This window comes from Athene noctua, chromosome 1 (genome assembly GCF_965140245.1).
Source record: "Athene noctua chromosome 1, bAthNoc1.hap1.1, whole genome shotgun sequence".
NCBI classification, from domain to species: Eukaryota; Metazoa; Chordata; class Aves; order Strigiformes; family Strigidae; genus Athene; species Athene noctua.
The window spans coordinates 147,954,576-147,979,666 of NC_134037.1; the positions used below are offsets into that span (position 1 = coordinate 147,954,576).

The 25,091-nt window shown below is 51.4% G+C and overlaps 1 protein-coding gene across 1 annotated transcript; it reads left to right on the plus strand.

Moving 5' to 3' along the window:
- Positions 1-1,022: 1,022 nt before the first annotated feature.
- On the plus strand, positions 1,023-23,677 carry CD101 (CD101 molecule). The gene is given in 10 exon segments (XM_074900528.1): positions 1,023-1,276; positions 2,429-2,806; positions 3,704-4,120; positions 7,250-7,633; positions 8,408-8,612; positions 8,614-8,783; positions 9,711-10,115; positions 14,991-15,398; positions 16,250-16,645; positions 19,232-23,677. Coding segments are annotated over 10 exon segments (3,012 nt in total). The 5' UTR covers positions 1,023-1,224; the 3' UTR covers positions 19,429-23,677.
- The last annotated feature ends 1,414 nt before the right edge of the window (positions 23,678-25,091 follow it).

The following is a 25,091-nucleotide window of genomic DNA, read 5'->3' on the forward strand; positions in this document are numbered from 1 at the left end:
GTTCAGTCAGTGTCCCAGCAACAGGGCAGGAGCAGTGTAGCTCAGGGGTAAATGCTTTGTGCTGCCATACTTTCTGGGGTGAAAAAAACTAACCAACCAACCAAAACCCCCACAACCAAGCCCTCACCTCCCTCCTGCCCCCACCCCCCCCCCAAAAAAAAAAACCAACAAAACCAAACAACCCAAAACCCAACAAACAAGCCCAAAACAAACCAAACAAATCCTTTCAGAAAGTGTCTCTGGTTTGAGCCCCTCAGTAGCATTAGGCTGCATGCCTGAGAGCCTGGGTTTCCTCTGCCCCTGTCAACCTCCCACTGTGTCCCTGGCTGGCAGGAGCAGGGCTGTGCCCCTGGCCACGTGGTGCCCACAGTGCGATGCCCCGTGGCAGCCGATGCCACTGCAATGCTCGCCTTGCTCTGTGGCTGGCAGCCTCCTGCCCTCAGCCCTCCTAGTGCAGCTCCTCGTGGTCTCACTGCCCCTGTGAGCAGTGCTGGTCTGGGATCACCCTCATCCAGGTGCCTGCCTATGAGATGTGCTTACAGGAGAGTGTTCCTGGCCAGTTTCTGGCTGTGTGGTGATTCTTCAAGAGCTGATAAGCTGCATGGGCTGGGCTGGCTGTTATGATGGACGGTCTTCTGCCCCTGTTGCTGATGGGGTAGTGGGGATGCTGTGAGAGAGACACCCCCCTTGGGGTACCCCACTGTTTCCTTAGGCAGAGCTTGGTTAGCTGTCCTCGGGGAGCACTGTGCCAACTCAACATTCACCTGAGGCATCATGCTGCTCTCTGCAGCTATGAAAAATAAATAGCTGGGGGGAGCTTCAGCTCTAGATAAATCTGCTCCCATCCCTTCCTGGGATCCAGCCCCTGACCCCCTCTGTAGGCAGCAGAGCCAGAGTGGTGAGGCGAAGTTTTAGCCTATGAGCTGCTGTCAGACAGCAAAACTGCAGCTGGTAGCGCTGGGCACCTGGCATGCACACAGCAGCAGGAGGGGTCTTGGGCATCAGCCTTGCCCAGGCAGTGTGGGGTGCCGGCTGTCACCTCCCAGAGGCGTGTTACTTTGCACCCCGCTTCCCAACCTCACTCTACCATTTCTGAGCAGAGGAAGTCACTGCTGCCGGGTAGCTTCCTCCCAGCCACTTTCAAAACAGCGGGCTGGCTGTCACCATCACCCATGAGAGCCTTCCACCACCCTCTGAGAAAGGAACCAAGCAGAGCTGTTTCCCATGGGGCTAGTGCAGTGCCTGGTGGCTGCTGCCTCCTTCCTCCTCCTCCTGGGTGAGTGCACTGCCTGGCAGTGGGAGCTTTTCTGGGGCAGGTGAGGGGGAAGTCAAGCACCTCCTTGGTGTGGATGGGGCCTTTGCAGGTTGGTGGCCATTGGGTCGTCTTGCTGGGTCTGTGGGGCCAGGATGGTTCTGCTGTGGCCAGTGCTGCTGTGGCTCAGTGGCCGTGGAAAGAGCTGTGGTGGCATGTTCTCCTTTCAACATTGTGGTTTTACTCCAGAGTGATAGTCTGGACCCTGGTATGGTTCTGGTGAGGGGATGTGCATGCCCCTGTTGCTTGGTTGCTGGGGATGTGGAGGGCGTTACCTCATTCCCCCTTTCCTTGGGAGGGTTTCTTAGGCTGTGTCACCACCAGCTCTTTCCTGGCCCTGTCTCCATGTTTGATTTTGGACTTGGTGCCCACGTCTTGTGGGTGTTTGGCTTGGTACATGTGCTGGGCACCAGAATAGACTGAGTGTCACCACTGGGAGCTTTATGGGAAGGAAGGGTGCAGGGGTCTCTATCACCTCCCCAAACCTTCTGCAGGCAGACATGGAGGGAGCCCTTGATGCTTCCCAGTGTCCCCTGCTTTCCTAGGAGCTCTTGCTGGCGCCCCTTTCCTGCGTCGTGCCTGGCTTCTGTCTATGGAGAACCTCTGTAGTACCTAGCCTACCAGTTCCTTCTGTTCTCCCATGTCCCTTGGCTTCTGTGTTGCATCTCCTTCTCTGGCAGTGGTCAGCTCTGGTGCCTGCTCCCCGTTGCAACTTGTGCAGGACCTGAATGCTTGGCCCTCTGAGTTTTAACACACCGCAAGTTTCCTCCAGTGATCTCAGCCCTGTTGTTGCTTCCTCTGAACAGCTGGCTGAGACATGCTCTCCAGCCATGAATAGGCTTGACAGCCCTCTGGCCATGATGCTCTGGTCTCTGTCATGTGACCACCAGTGTGCTGGGAGACAAAGTTCAGGGGTCTGTTTTACAGGACTTGTTCTTACAATTGCATGGGGCATGAAGTCCCTTAGACTTCATGCTTCAGGAATAAGACTGCACAGTAATTCTGTTCAGTATTATGTTGCAGTCCTGTGCACACCCAGACCCACTGCTGGTTTGGGTGTGCAGCCCTCAGGTAGCATATACCCCTGCAAACACCGCATGTGCTGTTTCCCGACAGCTTTGAGCACTGGCCAACGGGTGGTGACTGTTCAGAAGGGACCCCTCTACCGTGTGAGGGGGTCCCACATCACGCTGTGGTGCAAGGTGAGCGGCTACCAGGGCCCGGCAGAGCAGAACTTCCAGTGGTCCATCTACCTGCCCTCGGCCCCTGAGCGGGAGGTGCAGATCGTCAGCACCGTCGACCCCTCCTTCCCCTACGCCATCTACACCCAGCGCGTGCGCAGCCGGGGGATCTACGTGGAGCGGGTGCAGGGGGACGCTGTTCTGCTGCACATCACCGAGCTGCAGGACCAGGACACTGGGGTATATGAGTGCCACACTCCCAGCACTGATGAGAGGTACTTTGGGAGTTACAGCGCCAAGACGAACCTCTCAGGTGGGTCCTGAAAGAGAGCCCCGCTCCCTGCTGGGCAGGGGTGCAGGCAGGTTTCCACTGTCCCTGCCGTTGCACTTGGGAGAAGTGCTCATCTTTGGGTCTCTGACAGAGGGGCAGCTGGGGAAAGGTGTGATTAATGGGACTGGTGGGCACAAATTTTCCTTCTCTCCCTGCTGTGGGATTGCTATCCTGCCCCTGGGTGGCCAAGGTAGGGATGCCCAGATGTCCCCTTGCAGGTTGCTCTGGTCATTGCCTGCTAGCCAGGACGAGGGAAGGGAGAAGAAGCCTCTGCTGTCCCATGGCCTGACTTTAACTTCAGCTCCTGATGCAGCCACAGCATTTCACAGCTAAGCACTTAGGAGGGCAGGAGTTTTCAGGCTGTGTTAGCTATTGTCCTCAGATCAGGGTGTGGGACTTGGCCTGAGTGGGATGCCCACAGACAGAGGGAGGTAGCAGATCCTGCAGAGCACTGGGGGAGAGAGAAAGCAACGGGGTGGAGAGGCAAAAGGAAAGGCCCTACTGTGAGTTCACAGTAGGTATGGCACTTGCACTTGGTGTTCACCCCTGTTTGCTCCTTTATCCTGGTGTTGTACCAGCCTGCACTTGGGATCACGAGGGGCTGGATCCTAATCTCCTTGAGGCTGCCTAATTAATACTGCCTGTAATTTGAAGAGGGTATTGCAGAGAGATTCACTGTGCTTTCTTCCCTGCTGAGGTTTTAACCATTTCACACCTTGACATAGGCTGATGGAAGCCTTGTCAATCAACTACTACTTCTATGCTGTCAGATCCCTTAGGGCCTGGACATGGTTTCACAGTGACTGGCAGGTTTCCCACTGAGGCCAAGAGATGATTTTTCCCGTGACTAGCTGCTCTGTGTTTCTCCTCTGTGCTCAGTGATTGCAGACACCCTCTCAGCTTCCACGCCACCCCAGGTCCTCAACCGTGCCGAAGGGGATGCCGTGGAGCTCACCTGTGAGGTGTCGAAGTCCACTGCGCAGCACACACATCTATCTGTTGGCTGGTACCGTCTTCAGGAAGCAGGAGAGCTCCATGCCGAGGAGGTCCTCACCCTCTCCAAGGACTTTGTCTTGAGGCCAGGGCCCTCTTATGCACAGAGGTTTCTGGCAGGGGATGTGCGGCTGAACAAGGTTGGGAACACTACGTACAAGCTCTCTATTGGGGGAGCAGAGCCGTCCGACCAGGGGCAGCTGTACTGCGAGGCAGCCGAGTGGATTGAGGATCCTGATGAGACATGGAAAGACATCTCCCACAAGCAAACAGGGAGGACGTTGCTGGTGGTCATGAGCCAAGGTAAGGCCCTTGCAAATTCACATGTTGACTCCAACTCCTTTGTGCATTCAAGGCTCTGTAGCAGCAGCTTTCACCTGCCCCTGCTGCAGCCCAGGGACCCACTGGTGGGTCTGGCTGCCTCTGCCAGGCACTGAGGGGCATGGGCTGGGCGAGCCCAGTGGCCCATGGCAGCCCCTGGATCGAGAGCAGTTGGTGCTTCTTGCTTTGGAGGGTCATGCAACTGTATCTCCAATGCTGGCAGTGGTTGTGTAACCTCACAGGCCTACGTGAGGTGTAAGAAGAGAGAAAGCAGCGTATGCCTGCAGCAGCCTGGCTCCTTGGCAGTGTTAAGCTCCAGTGGGTGGAAAACCACACTGTTAGACTGCCTTGAGGGTCTCTCGACCTCAAAAACTGAAGTAGACAACAGTCAGCTGCCTGTCGTGGAGCCTTGGCCATGGGCATCAAGGGACACAGGGATGTGCTGTGTGTGCTGCATGGCTCTAGTGTCAGCTGAAGATGGCTTGTCTGTCTGTGCTGTCACTAGTCTGCTGGTTTCTTTAACTGGCACTGCTGTTCATTAGATCATCCTTGTGTCTCCTCTTAGTAGGTCATATATGGCAGCAATGGGTCTGCATGTCAGACTGTACTTTGAAGTGGGTGTAGCAAGCTCCTGGCTTATGCTCTAGGAAAAATGTAGTATTAGGTATTTAGAAAGAGGAAACTTAGACCTGGTACTACTTATGAGATAAATTAAAATAGGGAAGTTTGAAAACCAGGCCCTTGTCAGTGCTGCCCATCCTCCTCCACTCTACTCTGTCTCTGCCAGGCATCTCCTGTTCCCTCTGTCCAGCAGCTTCCCATGACTCCTGGCATCTGCAAGCTCTGCATCTCCTCACCCAGGTTGGGTGGGAGACCCCCTCTCTTCCCACTGCCCTGGGATGGTTACTCCTGCCACTCCTCTGAGCACCCTGCCTGTCATCCCTCCTGCCACAAGCCAGCTGTGGTCCCTGGCCCTGCTCTTCTCCCAGTTGCATGTGGGTAGCTGTGCCCAGAGGAAGGGAAAAATCTCTCTTTCCTACCAGTAAGTTTTATTTCAAAGCAGCTAGGACAGGCTAATTGATGAACTTTAACATATGCAGTAGTATGCAGTAAAACAGGAACAAGTCTTTCGCTGAAAACCTGCCTGGGGAGATGGTGTATCCTGTCCCCACACCTCAGGGCAGATGGAGGAGGCTGCAGAGCCCAGATGGTGGGGGAACTGGTGGGGAACCGGTGTCTCAGCAGAGCGTGGTGAGTCAGAGCAGAAAACCAAAGGAAATGGATGGGTAAGGATCAAGCACCCCCTGTGTGGCTCAGGGGGGAAAGGTGTCAGGGGGAGGGAAGTGCAGTCTCCCACCATCAAAGTCTGGTTCTTGAAATGTGGCTGACTGGCAAAGCTTTATTCTCCTTAATACGCACTGTTTGCAGCAATGGCTTTCCGTGTCTGCTGCTGCCTGGCAAGCAATGGCAGTCAGTGCTCTTTCCCACACCTGCTTGTTTAAGAGTGTTCATCATGACCGACAGTGTGCAGCTTTGAGTACGGGTGCTACAGAATTATTTAGAAATAGAGAAACCTTGTCAGAGTTTAATATTTGCTCTGTGGTAGCCATTAGGGTAGAAGGGAGGCAGTGGTGGTAAGAGGACAATATGATGGTTGTTACTAGAGCTGCTGTTATTACTGGGGGAAAATGGCAGTGGGTGTACAAGCCCTCCATCATGTCTGCAGGGTTCGGGTCTCCCTCCAGCACTCTGTGGGAGAGCCCAGGCTGCAGGGCTGAGTGCTGCATCACACTCTAACCATGGCCAACGGCTCCATTGGTTTCTATAAACTCTCTAGCAAATATTTGGGAATGGCAAACGTATCTGCAATGACTAGGATTTCTGTTGACAAACTGTTTATGAACCAGTGTTTAAATTCACAGGGTACTGTCTTTCAGTAAATTATTTGAGCCCTTCTAGTGGCAGTCTGGGAGCTGCTCTGTTTTGCCTCCAAACTACAACATGTAGCCTGTTAGACATGGGGGGCACTGCAGTGACCCAAGGAGATGGAGTAGTGTGAGCTAGGCTGTCTGCCCAGGGAGCAAGGGCTCAGCCCTACCTCCTGATTTTCGGCCGTGCTGTTGCTGTGTGGGGTCATAGCACAGGGTTTTGGGGCACCCTGTGTGTCTCTGCCTGCATCCGCTCTACAGCCAGGCTGATGCCAGGAACCAGAGAGCATTAGCGGCAGAGGCTTTGTTCTGCGAGGAAGGTGAATTGTATCATAGGACCCAGAGACAGTGTCCGTACCTCAGATATGGCTGATTGCCCAAGAGGGTCTGCAGGGGGAAGATGACTTTTTGCTCCCTCTGTTGCTCCCCTCTTTGCTCAGCACCTGCTGCTAGTTGGTATGGAGGGCAGAACAGGGGCTAGGAGGTGACCTTCATCTCCTCTTGTTTCCCTCTGACCTTCCTGTGCTGTGACAAGTCTTGACATTTTTGCTTTCTGTAGGAACTAACCCAAAACTTCTCCAAATTGCAGAGCGCCTCTTGTCCACATCCCGCAGCAGCCAGTGAGGGCTGCAGCATGTGGGACCAGCAGCATCAGATTCAGACAAGCAACATGAATGCCAGCCCTCTGTGCTCCTTCTCCCACCACAAACAGCAGAGTTAACACCACTGAGTGATAAAGCCCCTTTGTGCCCCTTTCTCGATTAAGCGGTATTTGTTATGTGAAGCAGAACAGCTCCAGGAGGGGAGATGGAGCAGCCCCCCACAAAAGTTGATGCCTCTGGGTGAGGGCAGTCCTTGGTTTGGATGCCTGAGCTGGGTGGGGGTTGGCTTTGGCCCAAGGCTGTCCCGGTGGGTGCTCTGCTCTGGGGGCATTAGCTGCTCCAAAGTGGGGAGCTCAGATCCTTGGGGCTTTGGTGCTTCCTTCCCCTGTGACTGCTGGGTAGTGCCTGGACCTGGCAACCATCTCTCTGTGGGCAAAACTTTCCATCCTGATCACTTTTCTAATGAAAGAAAATGTTTCAGTAGAGAATGCCCCTCTGCACAGCTGTTGGTGCTGCCATGTGCTGCAAGGGAAGCGTGGGCAGGGCCACCCAGCACCTCCTTTGCTTTTGATTGCCCACAGGCAGAGACCTTTCTGTGGACATCGCTGCTGCTGAAAGCTCCCTTTCTGAAGGTGATACTTTGCAGCTAAATTGCACAGTGGAATCCCAGAAGAGCAGCAGCAAGCACTTCCAAGTGCTTTGGTTCCTCAATGGCATGGAAGTGGCCAGGGTTGACCCCCATGGGGTGTTGATTTGGAAGGAAGAGTATGAGGAGAAAGCCAAGCTGGGGCAGCTCCAAGCATTCAAGCAAAGCAACACAGTTTATGTCCTCACCATCTATGAGGTGACGTTGAAGAACAATGGTACGTACCACTGCTCTGTTTCGGAGGTGAAGACTCCTGGAGACTTTAACAGCATCCAAACTAATCGGTCATCAGGTGTACAAGTTGACGTGAAGCCAGTAGGTGAGCAAATCCTAATGTCTGCTTTTCTGGGTAAAGCCTGCAGTGATCCCTGACTGGGGAACACTTCAAGTCTGGCCTCATCTTGGCAGAGGCAACACACTTGCTGTTTGCAGCAAGAGTGTAAATGTGCCATAGATTTTGGTGCATAATTTTCGGAAAAACACTTGCTCTAGCAACCATTAGCATGACAGATGCAGCAGCTGTCAACAAAACATAAACCTTTAGCTCAGTCTCTTTGCAATAAGCTTTGGGGCAAATAGAGTTCTGGGGAGGTTGTTTTCTCCTGTGTCTTTGGTACAGAAAATTGTGAGCAATGCCTGTTGTCTGAGGGTTACAGGATGACCCAACAGAACAGGTATTTCTGGATTGGGGTGGGGGAAATCACCGCTGTTTCAGTTGGGGTGCTTGCTCTGTTTGGAGGGATGACTTGTGTAAAACCCTTGTAAGAAAGATGTGTAGGAGACTCTTGGTTTCCTTGTCATAGCTAGATGATGACTAGTCTGATGCAGCAGGAGCTGTCTGTGGGACTCTTTCTTAAGTATTTCTTTATGTATGTATCCATGTCCCAGAAAAGACGTTAAAGAAGAAAAAAAAACAAAGCCCACAAAGCCCTCTTCAACGTTAAAAGAAAAGGCTGTTGGAAAATTTCAGGCAATTCCTTTACTTTTCCAATGTCAAGATTTATCTAGTCTCTCCATTTAATGCCTCAGTATCTTTGGCTTTCTCTGAGGAGCACAACAACATCCCCTCTCACACAGTAACTGTTGTTTGGAGAGAGCCACATACGCCTGTCTGTGTCTACCAGCACGCCGCAGGTCATGGCGGGTGATGCCTTGATCCTCCTTTGTGAGGTGCAAGGAAAAACTGGCCCTGTGTCTGTGCAGAGGTGGCACCTGCCACCGCAGCACCCCGGTCCCCGGGTGCCCGTGGCCACCATGGAGCGGGACGGTACCCTGAGACTGGGCAGCGCCTACCGGGACTCGGGGGAGCCTCCAGCTGGAGAAAGCGAGCTCCAGTGCTTTCACCCTGGTGATTCCCAACACGTTGGACGAGGGTGACGGAGGGCAGTATGGGTGCAAAGCAACAGAGTGGTCCCGGGACCAGAGTTGGACAGAGGAGGGGGAGACAGCAGTGACAGTCAGCTCCATGGGTGAGTTGGGCCACCCCTATTTCTTGGGCTCTCAAGTTGGACATGCTGGAGGCAAGGCTGGAGAAGCGGGTGGACGCATGTGGGTAGAACAGAGGTCTGTGGTGCCCAGAGCTCCACTGCTGCTGCAAGGTAGCCTGAGGCTGATCGCTTGGCCCTGGAGCTTGGCTTCAGTTTCCACTTTTCTAGCGGGGTGCTTGAGTCCTCCATGAGATGTTCTGGGAGAGACAAATGGGACACAACAGCTAAAATGCCCGAAGACTTGAAAGGCAGGGCCTTGCTCAGCAGGTTCTTCTGACTCTCTCCTTAACTTGAAATGCAAACTACCTGTTCTAGCAGCCTAATTACTTACAGTAATTAAGCTCAACAAAGGTACTTGCTGAGTTGTATGGTGGCCTTTGTCAGAGATACACCTCTGGTGCTGGCATCTCATTGCTTCTGCCTTCGTGTCTGAGCACAGAGCCGCTAACCTCCCCAGTGTGCAATGCCCATGGGTGCCTTTATGGAGAGACAGCTTTTGGCTGTGATTTAGAATGTTTTTTCTTTCTTATTGCTGGGACAGGTGACTGAGCACTGGTAAGGCCACATGAGTTGTTAGGCTTTTGTGGAGGGTGGAAAGAAGCAGCAAACAGGGCAGCAGCATCAGCAGAGGATCCCTGGCTCCCTGCAATGGGGTGGGACTGGGGAGCCTGGAGGAGAGGGTACTTGGGGTTGCCTTGGGGCCCTGGGGGTGGGAGAGGGCCAGGGGCTGGAAGATCACAATGCAAGCTGGGGGACAGCTGCATGGGCAGAGGATCATTGAGGCTGATGGGTGCCATGGGCGTGCGGTGGTGGGGGCAGTGGGGATGGTGCTCCATGGGAAGGGTGGTGGCGAGGTGGCATGGGGCAGGACTTCTGTCCCAGTGCCAAGGACTCTCTTCTCCTGAGCAGGTCTTGGTCTCCACGCCACACTGAGAAGCCGAATTGCCACAGTCAAATATGGGCAGGGTTTTGAACTCATCTGCCAACTGAGCGCTAGCTACACCCTCGAGGAAGTGCCGGTGTCAGTGGGGTGGCTTTTCCAGCCCAGTCCAGCCTCTGGCCACTACCATGAGCTGGTCAGAGTCTTTCCCAGAGGCACCATGGCCTGGGGGGCAGCGCAGCCACACTTCCAGGGGAAGGCTCAGCTGACAAATGGTGCCGCAACCTCCAGGCTGCACATCCACAGTGCTGCAGCTGCCGACGAGGGGACATACCAGTGTGAGGTGGAGGTCTGGAGGAGGAACACCCTGTTGCTGGGGCAGCCGGTGGCCACCGCCAGATCCAATGCTGTGGGAATAAAGGTGGTGCTGCCAGGTAAGTAGTGCCATGGGTACTTCTTCAGCAGAGCTCTCTCCTTCTGTAACTTAAAATCCATCAAACATAACCAAGGACAACCAGGACCACTGATGGCATGATGATCTCCCAGGGCCACATGAGATAGTGTGCCTGTCCTGTTTCTTCCTCAGCACCCACAGCTCCTGACAAGACTCTTGGAGGCAAATTTGGTGTTGGGGCAATGTCTGTTTATTTGCAGATTATGCCAGTTATATAGGGATTAGCTTTGCCACTAGGATTTTAAGCCTTGTTTCTGGGAAGTAGTCATCCCCTCTAAGGAGCCCAGTTGAATGCTGGCAGTGTGGGATGCCTCCACAGTGTGTGCTTCTTGGGGGATCGAGGGTGGTGGAAAGAGACTGGCTGGCTCCCCAAGCTGGTGCTGAGAGATATGTGTCCCCCTGATCTTCCTCCAGTGTATTTGAGATGTGCTGACAAAGTGTCAGTGCTCTCTGTGGGGCTGGGAGCTAGCTCTGAGCCACAAGGTGCTAGGAGCTCTGGGTGGAGGTATCTCCTCTGAGGCATGGCTGCACTGTGCATCTGGGGGCTCTGCCCGGGGTTCCCTTTTAGGGCCGCCTCTGCAGTCCAGGTCTGCAGTGCCACCATGCCTGCCAGCATCATACAGGGAGCCTTGTCCTCTTATGGAAGAGAGATGTTGTGTATACACCGCAGTCCCCCAGCCAGCCCACCACACACCTGCTTCCCGCCACCCCCGGCAGCAGCATGGTGTCAGCTTGCCCTGCTCGTGGCTGGGGCTGCTGGAGGAATTGAGGGCTGTTCCAGCCAAAACCTCTGAGCTTGTGGAGGCAGGTGTGAGAATACAGGGTGGGGTTTTCCCCCTTGCGTCTCTTCTGCCAGCACAAGAGAGTTCTTGCTCTTTTTTCATGCATTAAGTGCTTCCTCTGATCCTTGGATTTTTGGGATCACAACACAGTGAACTGAAATTGTGTTTTCTGTGGTTTTTTTAACTGATGGGTTTGCTGTAGCATAAGCTGATAGATTTCCTTCCCTGTTCAGGCTCGTTTCCATGGTGCTTTTCCTCCTGCTCCGCTGCTGCTCTTTCCTCACCCCTGTGGAGCTGTGTGCTGGAGTGCTCTATGTTATACCTGAGCTATGGCCAACTGGGGGCAGGGAGTCTGCAGGGTGGTACTGAGGCTAGGGGTGACAACAGATAGTGTCTATAACTGTACATTAGTAGTGTAAATGGTGTTAAGATGACCAGGTGTAGTTGTAGAGTGTCTACACAGAGGAGATGATAGCAGCAGAGCAGCGAGATACTATGATGTTTGACTCCAAATGTATTGCAGCTGTTACTGGATATTGCAACGCTGTAAAGATGGTGGGAACTGGGAGGGGGCAATGCACGGTGGGAGGTGGCTGCTGCATCTAGTACTGTCTCTCTTGGAAAGGTAGTGTGAGCCAGCAAAGGGCATTTGGGAAGGTAGAGAAGTAAGTCTGGGAAGGAAGTAAGCTCTAGCAGCAATGAGATGGGGTGAAGATGCTGAAAATGAAGCCGCAAATCATGAAGATCACCAGCCTGTTTCTGCATATATAAAATCTTATGATTGGAGCTTACAGACATGCTGGAGTTCTTGACTTTTGGTTTGTCGCTTTGTTTGCCCCTTGGTGTCAGTCAGTGCTTTAGGAGTTTAGACACCATTGTGGATTTGGCCTGTAGCTTCAGGCAGGGTGGACATGCATGAGAGGTCATAACAGGAAGGGAAGGAGGACAGGTCTTTTCCATTTCTGACTTCTTAGGTAGTTCAGCATCTGACTCTTGGGGTCCCATGGTTAGTGCTGTGGGCAGGCAGATGCTGCTCAATCCTAGTAGGGATGTTCCCATCAACCTCTCAGCACAGCTGCTTGCGGTGGCTTCCCCAGCTCCGGAGTGAGCCATGGGGGGCTTTGCACCCACCACCCCTCCGGCTGGCCAGCCTGCATGGGTTGCTGCAGCAGGCATGCCCTTCTGCATGCTCTGCTGCTTCTGGGCCAGGTAGAAAGTGCAGTATCAGCAAGCAGGGTTCACAATGAGACAGGCAGCTAGAGGCTCAGCTTGGTTAATTAAATTGGAAATGAAAGGGGAAACAGCACCATGGCTTTCTGTGCCAAAGGAAAAGGCAGGCTGTTCTCTGCCCTTTTCAGTAACTGATCTTTAGTGGTAGTGAGAGGAGACCTGGATCTGAAACAAAGGGGCTTTGCAGCAAGTGCTGTCCTTCCTCTCGAGGTGGTCGTCTTCAAGAGCATAACAGCAATTTTTCCTCATAAAAATTAAACACTCACACCAGAAGTTCCCATGTCTCCTTTCTGAGCTCTAGTTGGTTTTGCCTCTGGAGTATTTTCTGTCCTGGTGGGTGTCAGGCCAGGCCATACTCAAGTGAGAGGCTCCCACTGGGCAGTTTGTCTCCTGTGCTGGGCAACCTCTCTGGGTTTGAGGAAAGGTCCTGAGTTTCACCCATCCACCCCTGACCGCAGCAGCGCTGCCAGGAGGATCTCGCTTTATGGGAAGGGCATGTTTTGGTCCAGTGTGGCCCCACAGCTGACTTTCCTGAAGCTGTTTGTTTTTTCTGGGAGAGGTGGCAGAGCTGCTTGTGATGAGCAGCAGGGCTGCTCTGCCAGCATGCTGTCCCCGGCAGCTGCAGTTGAGGAAGGCACGTCCACATGTCTGACATGGCAAGGCTGTCCCTGATGTCCACCTCCCCTGGTCCTGCCTGTTCCTCTCCTGTGGCCTTGGCCTTTGAAATGGGAGAAAAGTCTTCAGCTGAAATACCTGGGAGTATTTTTTCTTTCCCTTTGGTAGAGTTTGCTTCTGGGTCCCTGAATAAAGCTCTTGGGCTTCAGCAGGCTGGCTGAGTGATATACCTCTGTAATGAGCAGCTGAAATTAAGAACCAAGTGTCTCATTTTTACCAGTATGATCAGTTCACCTGTCTCAGAAAGATAGGGTCACTGAGGTTGGTAGAGACCTCTGGAGGTCATCTGGTCCAACCCTCTGCTCAGGCAGGGACACCTAGAGCAGGTTGCCCAGGACCATCTCCAGATGGCTTTTGAATATCTCCAGTGTCTCTTTCTGAAGATTTGTGCTTCCTTAGAGCTGGCTCTGGGTTGGGCATGCTTTGAAGTACTGAAATTGTAAGACATCAACTTACAGCCGGTTCCTAAGTGTGCTTGAGTCTGCTTGATCTTTGTGTGGGTGGATCTGATTAATTTGCCCAGCTTCCAAATTAGTGATTGCTTTCCTGTCTCTTCTGCTTCTTGCCCTCACCTATTTCACCAGAGCAGCAAATGTGCACTGTGAAGTGCAGGACAGCACTGTGTTGATCCCTTGGGAGCAGGAACCTCCCAGACCTCGTGGTGAAATGTTTGCTGCTTAAATCCTTGCCACTGAGGTGAGGCAGTAAGCAGATACTGGGACTTGTGCAAGTCCTGCTGTGGAGGAAACTGTCAAACCTTTTGGTGAAAATATGTCTGTCTGCAGTGTGGAGAGAAAAGGGAGGAAGAGCAGTAGAGTGCAAAGAGAAAAGAGCAGCATAAGTGGAAGAGAGCAGGGAGATTTTGTTGGCAAATTTTGAGATGGAGGCAGATGCAATGCGTGGTGTGTCAAGAACCATCAGTCTCGAGAGCCTCTGAAGCGGATTGCTTGAGTTTCAAGAACAAATGCTTGAAGGAAGGCGAAATGTGTGGTCTTTTTCCTGTGGTGTCCCTCTTCCCCATCAATCCCTAAGGGAGAAGCCACAGCTCCCTCCTGGTCCACAGACCCTCTCCATAACCAGCTTCCAACACATCCCTAGGGGAGGTGCTTCAGAGGAGAGTGCCCTCCTGCTGAGCCTGTGGCTGAGGACAGGAGGCTGAGATGCTCTGCGAGGGCACCTCGGTATGTCCCCTGCAGCCTGTCCCCCAACCAGCACCCAGGCGCTGAGCTTAAGGGAGCCTGGTTGCCCCCAGCCTCCGCAGCACAGGACACCCCGCTGCTCAGCTTGTATGCAAGGAAAATGCTAGGAATGGAAACTCAGCCTACAGTTCCTTAAAACCCTGATGGTGTCTTGTGCTGAGTAACTTCTGTCTACCCACGGGTAGGTATCTGTGTGTGCTCCTTCACCTGACTGCTGGCCCCATCTGACAAAGCTGGTGTCTCAGTATGGAGGGGAAGGCCAAGGGGAAACGCAGGTGGTTGGAGGCCCTTCTGAGGGACTGGTTTGCAGCCTTTCTGCTGATGGAGGAGAAGGAAAGGTGCCAGCAACAGGTGATATACAGTGGGAAGGGGTCCCTCAAACCTGGAGCAGCGTGGGAGCGTCGGTGTACAACTGAACGATTACTGGGTATAATTGCAGCGCACATTCAGGGCAGTGTTATGTGATTTCCGATTAATAACCACAGCAAATGCCTGAGATAGTGACTGTTAGTGAAACCCACACATGCTCTGTGATGTCTCTGAGATAAAACACTTGTTCACAGTCTCCAAAGCTGTGGGCTGGTTTTGTCACTTATGTGTGAGCCTGCTGATAGAAGCAGTGGTAGACAGACATGTTTGTGTCAGACGGAGGCTTTGCCTCGAAGCTCCAACACAACAGGCGCCTCCGTCCCCCGGTTCCTGCCCATGGTCCCCCAGGCACCTCCTCTGCTACTCCCCTGCCTAGTAGCGCCCAGTGCTTCCTCCCCCCAGTTCAAATAAGGTTGTGTGGATTTGCTCTTTCTCTCCTTCCCTCTCACCCTGTGCTTCCCTAACGGGTCTTTGTCCTCTGAGCACCCTCTTCCTCCCTTCTCTTTTGGCAGGTCTCTCAGGCTAGCCTTATTCCTTTGCTTGCCAGCATCCCTGTATTGGCCCTGCAGCTGACATGATTATTTTGTTTCTCCATTTTAGAAAGCAAGCTTCAGGTAGCTACGAAAGAGAGCTCTGTGGAGATTGCTGGTGGTGCTGACACAGCCATTGAGTGCAGGATCGTGTTTGCCCAGAATAATTCTCAGTTTGCCATTACCTGGTACCTCCTCCCTCCTCCTCCGGCAGATACAACCCCCCTGCAAATTGTAAGGGCCGACTATACCAGTGTACTGGAATATGGGGCTGAGTTCAGCTCGCCTGCACAAAAGTCCCGATTCCTAAGCCAGAGGGTGTCCAGTAATGTTTTCCGGCTACGGATACTCTCTACAAACCCTGGGGACCAGGGCAAGTACTACTGTGTGGTAGAAGAATGGCTCTGGCTGGTGGACAGCTGGTACAAACTTGGAGAGGGAGCATCGGGAAGGACCATGCTGGAGTTCAAGCTCCCAGGTAAGCCGGCAGTTATTCCTTGTATAGGTGCTGCTGGAGAAGGTTGGATCAATTTACAATGGGGCCCCCACCAGGCCTCTCCTAAACTGGCAGGGCTTAGGAGAAGCAGTGGCTCCTGCATTGGATCTGAGACTTAGGGATGCAGGAGGTGTCAGTGCCTCTCAAAGCGGAATAGGGAATTAGAAGGATTTACCACATCCTCCCAAACCAACCATGCTGATATTTTTGCCACTGGCAGATGATGTCTAATGCTTCATAACAAAGTGAATCGTGGCATTTTCTTTTCCCTCCAACACATGGTGTGCTTGGTTGGTTGTACAGTGCTGTGAGTAGAAAAGAAGCCCTTTCCTGGTACTCCTGAGCATCCTGAAGCAAGACACTCAGTTTTTCTTACCCTGCAGGGCACTGCTGCTGAGAACAAGGCTGCTCCCACCCTGGGCACTGCACTGCTGACATACATGGTGGGTCTCCGTGGCTCCGTTCTTCCCTCTTACAGCCTCACTTGGCTTATGCATTGCAGCCCTAAATAAGGTGGATCAGAGAATTCCAGCTTCCCAAATAGCTTTTGGTCCAAAGAATGCCTTATCACTTATTTGGAGCGGGTGGAAAATATTACAGCAGAGTGTTGTGAACAGGGGGCAGAGATGATATAGGGGGGAAAAAACACCCCAGGGAGAATGAGTCACAGGAGCAAGGGGACTGTGGATGTCCTGCAGAGGGTCTTGTAAGAGGCCATCCCAATCCCCCACACTCCACTTCAGAAGATTTCCTTCAGCCTGAGGGTCCAGGTGGAAGCATTTCTATGGCATTGCAATGCTGCAACGTCTCTTTTTGCTTGCACCCTACCCCAGAACACGAACTGCAGCTGGAGAAAACCAACCGCAGCATCTCAGCGAGGGAGGGTGATGAGGTGACACTGCACTGCCTGCTGCAGGGTGCCCGCCTGCCCACCACTCACTTCTCGGCCACCTGGTTTCATGGGGAGGAGAGTGGCCACGTCAAGCCCCTGCTCACCCTCCACCGTGATGGCGCCATCGAGTACCCCCAGGAGAGCCTGGCAGGGAGGTTGCACCTCCGCCGCCCCACCGCTGGCGACTTCAGCCTGACACTGCGCAGCGTGGAGGAGGGCGATGCAGGCGTGTATCACTGCCAGGTGCAGGAGTGGCAGCCACAGAGCAAGGGGAAGAACTGGGCTCTGCAAGCCTTGGCACACTCAGGGTACACCCAGCTCACTACCATCCAGCCAGGTAATGCTGCAGGCTGTGAGGGGCTTGCTCACCCTGCACTGGTTCCCCCTTAGCCATGCTGGGGGGCGTGGGGAGATAATGGCAGCTCTCTGCTAGTGGTGCCAGATGTATTGGCAAGGATGCAGTGGGCCAGGAGGACTGGCTAAGGGATTGCAGGAGGGGGTCAGTGCTGGAAAGATCACCAGAGGGATCCAGGGGAGAGAGGGGAGCCCTTCGAGGGACACGTGCAATGAGCCTGGCTGGGGAGGCAATGAGATTCCATTCCCAGTCCCGTTGATCTGCCAGGACTGAAACCCAGGTGCTTGGCATTGTAAACGTTAGAGGTGCTGGTTGGATGAGATACCAAGAGCTCTGACTGTGAGACATGTGGTCCAGAGGGTACCACTGAGTGCATTTGTGTCTGCAGTGCTTTGTGGCTTGTGGGCTCTCCAGGACCATGGGCACAAACCCCTGCTCTCAGTTGTGCCACTGGGACCAGAATGCTAACTCTTCTGGGGAAGAAATTCTTGGTGTGATTTTTCCACTAAGTCCATCTCCAGTAAGGTCTCTAAAAATAGCTTCTGTCCTCTTGGGGAGAGTTGGGGTACATACTGTGTGCAAAGATAGAGCTGAATTCTGTATACAGAATTTTAAATAAATAAAAGTAAAAGTTTCAGGAAGGCACACACAGTGTTTTTAGGGAGGTAACAGTAAGAAAGTACTCTCTTGTTGCCTCTTTGGGGAAATAGGAAATAGAAGGCTCAGTTGACCCACGTGGAGGGAAAAATATGAACTGTGAAATCCATCATGTTGCACCAAGCTGAGAGGAGCCTGGAATTCTCGTGCTTCAGCCCTGGAGCTGCCATGCCTGAAACCAGCCTGGGTGCCTATGTGCAGTTATAGCTTCTGCAGCAATTGCCAGTGCCGAGTGATGTGAAAGAGCTCCGGGGACCCTGGAGAAGCCCTCCCTTGTGCCTGCTACTGGCACAGGCAGGCACGGAGCCTATTCGCATGACTCTGCACCTACAGCAGAGCTAATCTGGATTTAATTGCACAGGGAGGGATTGACAGCACTTCGTCCCTCTGCTGTTATGTTCCTGCTGTTGTCCATCACAGCTCCCTCTAGCACGCAGATTTCTCCTTCATCAGCTTCCTCTGTCTCTTGTTACCCATTACTGGTGGAGTAACCATTGCTAAAATTGCTCGGTAACTGCTGGAAATTTCTCCTTCAATTTCTGTATAAGTGTTTTTGACAAGTGATTTTCCTGGTTTTCACAAAATCCAAGAGATTAGCTGGGTGTTGGTTGGTTTGGTTTTTTTTTTTTCTTGTGTGTGTGTTTCTTCAGTGATGTAGGTATCTCAAAATGCCCCTGTGGCTCACAAATGTCAATGTTTCAGAGTTTTCTGAGTAGTAATGACACAGCCATGTGCAAGTATACCCATAACCAGGAGTAACTTCAGCTCTAATCCCTGATGCTGCCCTTTAGGATACCTCCTTAGTACTATAGAGGCAGTCACATAAGTAGAGACTTCTCCCTGTTTTCCTGTGGGAGAGTAAATGCTGTTTCTATCTGTATGGATGGGGCACAAAGCTTCAGAGGCAGAGAGGTAAAAGCCAGTTTCACAGCCAGGAGTAGCCCCCAGGTTGATTCATCCCTAGGGTCACACGTAGCTCACCAGGCTGTGTAGGTCCCCCACGGACAGCTTCAAATCAACAGACCCCCATGCTCGGCATGGTTCTGCAGGGCAGACGTAAAACATCTGCACATGGGTCTTGGGTAAAGAGGAGAACTGAGGAACAACACTTTGAGATGGATAAAACAAACCCAAAGGAGTTGGCATGACCCTTCATGGTAGGCCAAGTGCATCTGAGGTCAGTTTGTGGTGTTGAAGCCATGTGTCAAGTGAAGAGATTTGATGGCCAGGATTAATGGGTGGCTGTAAGGAGCCCAGGACAAAAATGGAGAGGCTGCAAATGAGAGCTTTTCAGCTAGCATGGAGCTAATAGAACATGTTTTTTTGAAGTACCCAGAGGGTCCACTGGCAGTACAGGCGGCCTGCACCTCAACTCAGGGGATGTTCTGCAGGAGCTGCTGGGTCCAGGGATGGGGGTCACAACTGCCTGCAGCTCAGTATGGCATAGAATAGCAGAGCAGCAGAAGCAAGGAGGGGCAGGTGTCTGGGGGAGACAGGGACATCCTTGATCTGTTTTCCTTTGCTTTCCTCTTGTCCCTCCTTGTTCAGTGGTGCAGCCTCTGACAGACCTCTACCTCACCCCACTGTCACTGGTGTCAGGCAGGGACCTGAGGGGTGAAGGGTATGTGGCTTTTCCTTACTAAGCCTAGTTAGCTGAATAGCTGTGCTGTTTCTGTTGGGTTGTTTCAGCTGAATGAGATGGGGCCATATCTGACCTCCCAAAACAAGAAATTGAGGCAAATTACCTGGTTTCTCTCTGCCTTCTCCTCAGGTAGCTTGTATGAATTCTTAAAACTGGTAGCTATTGAAGATTGAGGGAAAAGTGCTAAGAAAATAATCTACAGAAACAGTAGGAGAGAGAAACTCAAACTCGCTTTGGAACCTCACTTTTTTTTTCATTTTTCCTTCCAGAATCAACTGTTTTGTCTAGGATCTGCTCATCCCCACCACTGCTGAACTTCATCCTGTACTTACCGCTGGTTCTGATTCTTCTCCTGGCCATTGCTGTCTTCTGCTGGTACTTCAAATCTGGAAAAAGCAAGAAGGGCAACATCACAGGAGACCAGCAGATGGAATTGCAGGAGGCTGGAGGGATCAAGAAAACTTAGCTGATCTGTAATGGCAGATGTAACTTGAAGGAGTGGAGCTGGACAGCTGAGGAGAACTGAGTATTTGTAGAGGGGCTCTTTATTGTTTTGTAGTAGCTCTTGCAATGAATCAGTGGAACAAAGCAGCTTTGAATTACTAAGTAAAGAGGGTTTTTGTAACAGGCATTCCTGTCTCTTAGGTACCCACCCATTTCACACTCTGTTCATTGTGGTATATTTGAGGTCCTTGCACTATGCGTCTCCCACTGTGGATGGAAGTGGTGTTATTCCTTTACAGGTATAAGGGAAAAAATGCTCTTTTTGCACTGTGACACAAAAGTATAAAATTGCTACTCATTTTAGGTGACTTTATAAAATCTACATGGTGTGCAGGCTAAAAACCAGTGGCAGAGCTGGGAATGAAGTACTGGTGTCCCATTTAAGGCATTGTACTGGCCTCTGCCCACCCTTTGCTGGAGAAGCTCTCAGACACTGCTGTCCCCTTGTTCTGAGAGTGCCTGTGCCCAAAGAGCATTTTCTCTGACAAGAAATGGGTCTTCATCACAAAACTTGTCGTAGGAACATGAGGACTGAGTTGGGGCTGAAGAAAGTCTAGCAGGGATACCACAGCCATTCACAAAAAATGAATCCTGTTGACCCAGTAAGGGACTTGCATGGAGTCTTGAATCCCAGAAGGAAGAAGTGGACACCAAGCCATCTTGGAGATGAGTGTACAAAGACTGTCCAGCTCCTTTTACTGGGACTGCTGTAGGAGCCCCTTACGCCTGGGCTGTCCATGGGTCAGGAAGCTGCACGACTTGGACCTGGTATTAGACACCTCCAGGTTGCACCTTGTAATTAAAAAAAACATGTATGTGTTTGTGAGGCAGTTCTGTATGCTCTGGGATCCAGCTCAGGCTCACCTTTTCAAGGCTGAGGAGCTCTGCTGCCTGAAGGCTCACTGGCTGATGCATTAGAGGAAAGGAGATTTCAATCCAGTGCTTGTAAGTCAAAGGATACTCGGTCCCTAATTGCGCAACGTAGGATGTGGTCCCAGCAAGTTGTAAGGTCAGACATCAGAGCAACTCTTAAAGCACCATCCTCAGACAAAAGCAGCCATATGGAAGTCATGGCAGATGTTTATGAACCTCCTTCCTTTGACCAGAGGGAGGGTCAGAGACACCACAGCCCCTCTAGTTCAAGTCCTTCACTTTCCTTACAATTAGAAAAGCTGCCTGTCCTGTATCCTGAGGACCTGGGAGGTGCTTCAGTCCCTTTCTCCCTCAAAAAACACTTTTTGCATAAGATTGAAGACTACGCTCTTGTTTCTCTGTTCAGCCACCTCTGCCTGCACTGGCTGGCTCCAACTTGCTCAGCCTTTCCCTGCGGGTTATGTTTTCTGGACCTTGTGCAGCTTTTCCCTTTGCTGTTCTGACCCCAGCTGTCTCTCCTGCAGTGTGAGTGCTCAGAGACACACGTGGGACTCTCTGGAGAGGTTTCCCCCCTGCCTTGTGGGTTATGTCCTGTTTACACATCCCAGTAGGATGTTTGATTTTCTGTGTTCATGTGACAGCGCGGCACTGTTTGCACTTGGCTCACAATTGGCAGGCTCCTTCTCCTGCAGATTTGCTGTCTAGCAAGTTTTTTCTCCACTGTGTGTTCAGGCTGTTGACTTTTCCTATCTAATTGAAGCACCGTTTGCACGGGCCTGTTAAACAGATTTCCGCACCAGTTTGCGAAAGATCCTGCTGTCTGTTTGTCTTAGTCCTGTCTCAATAATGCTTTAACTCATGGACCAGTTTCAGTCTGTTTTGACAGAGAAGCAGATGGTCCCAGGACATTAAACTCCTACAGGCTTCTTGAAAAGTGGTAGCTGGATGAAGGAGAGGAAGCAGGCAAGTTGTCCCACGAAGGGAAGGCTGCAGTGTGAGTTGCCTGACAGCCAGCCATGAGCCAGCTGTGTGCTGACTGCCTGGCACCCAGCTTGTAATTAGGGGATACAGAAAGGACACGTAGGTGTGTTAGGGCGTGGGAAATGAAAGAAGGAACCATTTTTGACCATTAGCTACTAACAATCTGTGCATATAGCTTATCTATCAATTTTGTGCTGTTCCTCCCTGTTTTCATTTGGATTGTTTCCTTATCTTGCCTGTAAGAGTACCTTGGGACCATACTTCACAAGCTTTGGTATAGTCCAGAATACATGATGCCTACTGCTTGCCCCTTCCCACACGGCTTGCAGCTTTCTTGCAGGGGAGATTAGGTAAGTCTGACATGCTCTGTTCTTGCTTAAAACAAACAGAAAAAAGGTTCTTTTCTTTTTTTCTTGTGTTCTTCTAAGGGCTTTTAAGTACTTTGTCCCTGTATCTCCCTGACAATTGCAGTTAAGACGTAGGTGTTCAGTTTCCCCTTCTTTTTAAAAATATTTTGCCCTTTTCTTGTCACTTGGTGTCTCACACCTCCTCAGGTGTTACCGCAGCAAACCACTAACAGATGGCGTGACAGCCCATTCTTCATGTGTCTTTGGATGATCCTCATCAAGACCAGGCTTCTGCTCAAAAATTTTATTCAGGTTGTTACTCATTACCAGAGTGCTGGAGTGGTGGTATGGGACAGTGCCTACCCTGCTGAAGTGTGGTCGCCTGTGTGGGTCAGTGTCCGTCAGCTGTGCAAGCCCTGTGAGTGACCTGGCTGGGTTCGCTACATCCCCCACGTCTGCGCTGGCGCCTCACTCAGCCACCTCAGCACTCCATTGCAGGTCTGTGGAGGTGTTTTTGCTGCCATCTGATCTTCACGTAAAAAGCTGCAGACTCTACTGCAACATGAGATTTTTGTGTCTGGGGGAAGAAGGTGGACAGAGAGAGGGGGAGGTTTCCCAATCAACAGGGCATTTTCTTCTTCTTCTGTCCTGTTTTCACCCAGTTAACCAGAGGCCTGTGTAAGTAGCAGTTTTCTATTCATGCAAGTTTAGATGTTTTAATTTAAGTTTGTAAAATGTGCCTAGGGCCTTGATGAAAGGGTCTGCAAGAATGTGTGTTTTTGCAGTGGTGGGATTTTTTCCTCTGTTTTTTTTTTTCTGGCTTTGCTGGATCACTGCCAAACCTTTTGGCTATATATTTTAAGATGTATTTTTTTCCATGAGTGAACTTAGAATTGTAACTTATCAAACAAAAGCTCCAAAACAGTGCTATTTTTAAAGAGAACATTTCACTGGGCTGTGGTAAATGTATGAGAGGGAGAGACACGTTTGTGTGGGGGCAGGTTAGGGGACGGTGTTGATTTTGCTGCCGAGGCTCTTGGCCACCTTCACCCACCCCCATCATCAACTTTTTTTTCCAAGTCCAGCCTCTGATATAATTTAGAACAGCTGATAAAATATATATTTAGCTGTTATATCCCCGTGGGGGAAAATGATGCAACAGCATAGACCCTGCAGCATAGCAGTGCCCCTGTCCCCCAGATGTGCCCTTGCCCAGGAAATGTCCTGTGTGAGGGCAGTGTGCAGTGGGAAGGTCCAGGGTCCTTTCATAGGTTTTAAAGCAGCTTGATGCTACAGAGCCATCCAGAGCTGGATCCAAGCGAAATTAATCCACTGGGAAGTGGTTTCATGGAGCTATAGAAACACAAGTGCTGTGTTGTGATCTTGTGTTCCTATAGGAAGGTATGGAAACTGTAAGGCAAGGGGAGAGCAGCATTGCTTCCCAGGCAAACGAGCACAACCCTGCAGTTTGGCAGACCCTCGCTGTTCAGAAGATGGATGATGTGAGGATAGAATGGGTGGGAATATAACTCCTGCGTTGTGTTGCCTTCCTGGAATGCTTTTATGGCACCCATGCAGTGGGACAAAGGGTCACACCAGTGACGCTCTCACCTGAAGATGGGTGCACTGGGGACCTTTCACTGCAAGGCTCCTCCATCCTGTAAGGTGGGAGGGTGGGTGATGAATTAGTTGCTGTGCAGGAGCAAAGGGCTTACAAGCAAGGAGATACTTTGCATCCTCTGTCAGCCGATGACTCAAGGTTTCCTGGCTTACTCTGCTCCCTGGAAAGAGAGGGTACAGCAGCAGCGTGCTGTCCTGTACTGCCAGGGCAAGGTTGTTGAGGAAGGATGCCAAATTTTCAAGAAATGCTTCCAAACAAATGACTTGGAGTTCTCCTGGGATGTCCCCTCTCAAGCAACATGTCTTCATTCCTTCCTATTAACTCCTGAGTTGGTTTTGAAATTTGACATTCAGTTTTCTTCCTGTGATAACATATTTAAAAACTGAAAATAAAAGATGCAGTTTTGAGATGTGCTTTGGTCTCTCTTGATGCCATTTTGCATTACAGCTGGTCCTGCGGCCCCTTGCTTGTTTCGTGTGTCCTTTGGCCTTGGTCTTTAGCACCTAAGACAAAGCAGAACCGCTCGTAGGACTCTCAGCCTTCCTTAACCACTAAGAAACTGCTGCACTGTATCTGCCTACTGCTGGTTTTTTGGTCCTCCTTCTCTAATCCTCTGCCCTCTTTTCTTCTAGCAGATAATATGGGATTGCAGTCCTGCTGCACAGGGTAGGAAAAAGCTGCCCTTGCTCTAGAGCAATGCTTTTCAAGGCAGAAAGCGGTACAAACCGTGGGGCTCGAGGTGGGAAGGATGTGTGAAAGGTAATGCCGTATCTGGCTTGCTTTGCTACCACAGCAAGCAAGAGAAACCAGCTCAACATCCTTTCAGCCAGCTGCGCTTACCAGCAAAGAGGCTGGTTGTAGTGGTGTGGGACTGACAAGATTAATGGTCCCCTACCTGCTTGGACATTTAAAAAAGCCCCGTAAAATCCCTTCGTGGACATTGTTTAAACCAAACACAAGTGTGTTTCCCTAGCAGCTCCTATTTAGAAATGCAAACTGGAAAGGAAGGTCTAGACACTACTTGTTTCTGCAGTCCGGACAGGAAGCAGAATACTACAAGCAACAACTCTGAGCATGTGGTCACCTGGTCTTTATTGCTTTCATTCTTTCATTACTTTTTTTTTCTGTATGTTTCTAAGGAGAGTTATATGTTTATAAGTGATGCTGGCAGGGAGCTGAGCCCTCTATAGCCACTGTCAGTGAGCTCTCCAGGGATGTGTGAGTGCAAGCTTGCTACTGCCGTTGCAAACCACTGACCTCCATCAGCTGTTTTATTTAAAAAGAATAATCCGAGCAGGGGGTATCTTTTCTTTTAATTGACACTGTGCTTGCTTCCCCTGCAGGCACCAGGTACAGGCTGTGTTCCTGGACTGCTGGGCGAAGTGAGGGAAGGGAGCTGCTCCTCTGGCATTCCTGGAGCCTGCCCTCATGATGGGCTGTCCTCAGACCCCTCCTTGGGGACCATCATGAAGGCAAAGCACGGTGGGGGTGACTGTGAAGCAAGAGGTGACCTGGTCTCTGGCCTTGTGTGTGCTGTTACCTGCTCCTTGTAGGGGTGGGAGGAGCAATTGTTTCTGGGACTGTTGACTAAGTGTGAAAATCCACCGTCAGGGGGGAAAACATTGGTTTTATCATTATTTTAAGCTTGAGAGAATGAATGGGTGAATGCTGGGAGCAGTATGGCAAACCATGAGGAGCTGTGACTCCTTGCAGCCCCCTCATGGGATACTAATAGGGAGGAGAGGCCCACTGTCCCATTTGAAAGAGAAGGGCCATGACCAATTGCTGTTAAATGTGGCAGTA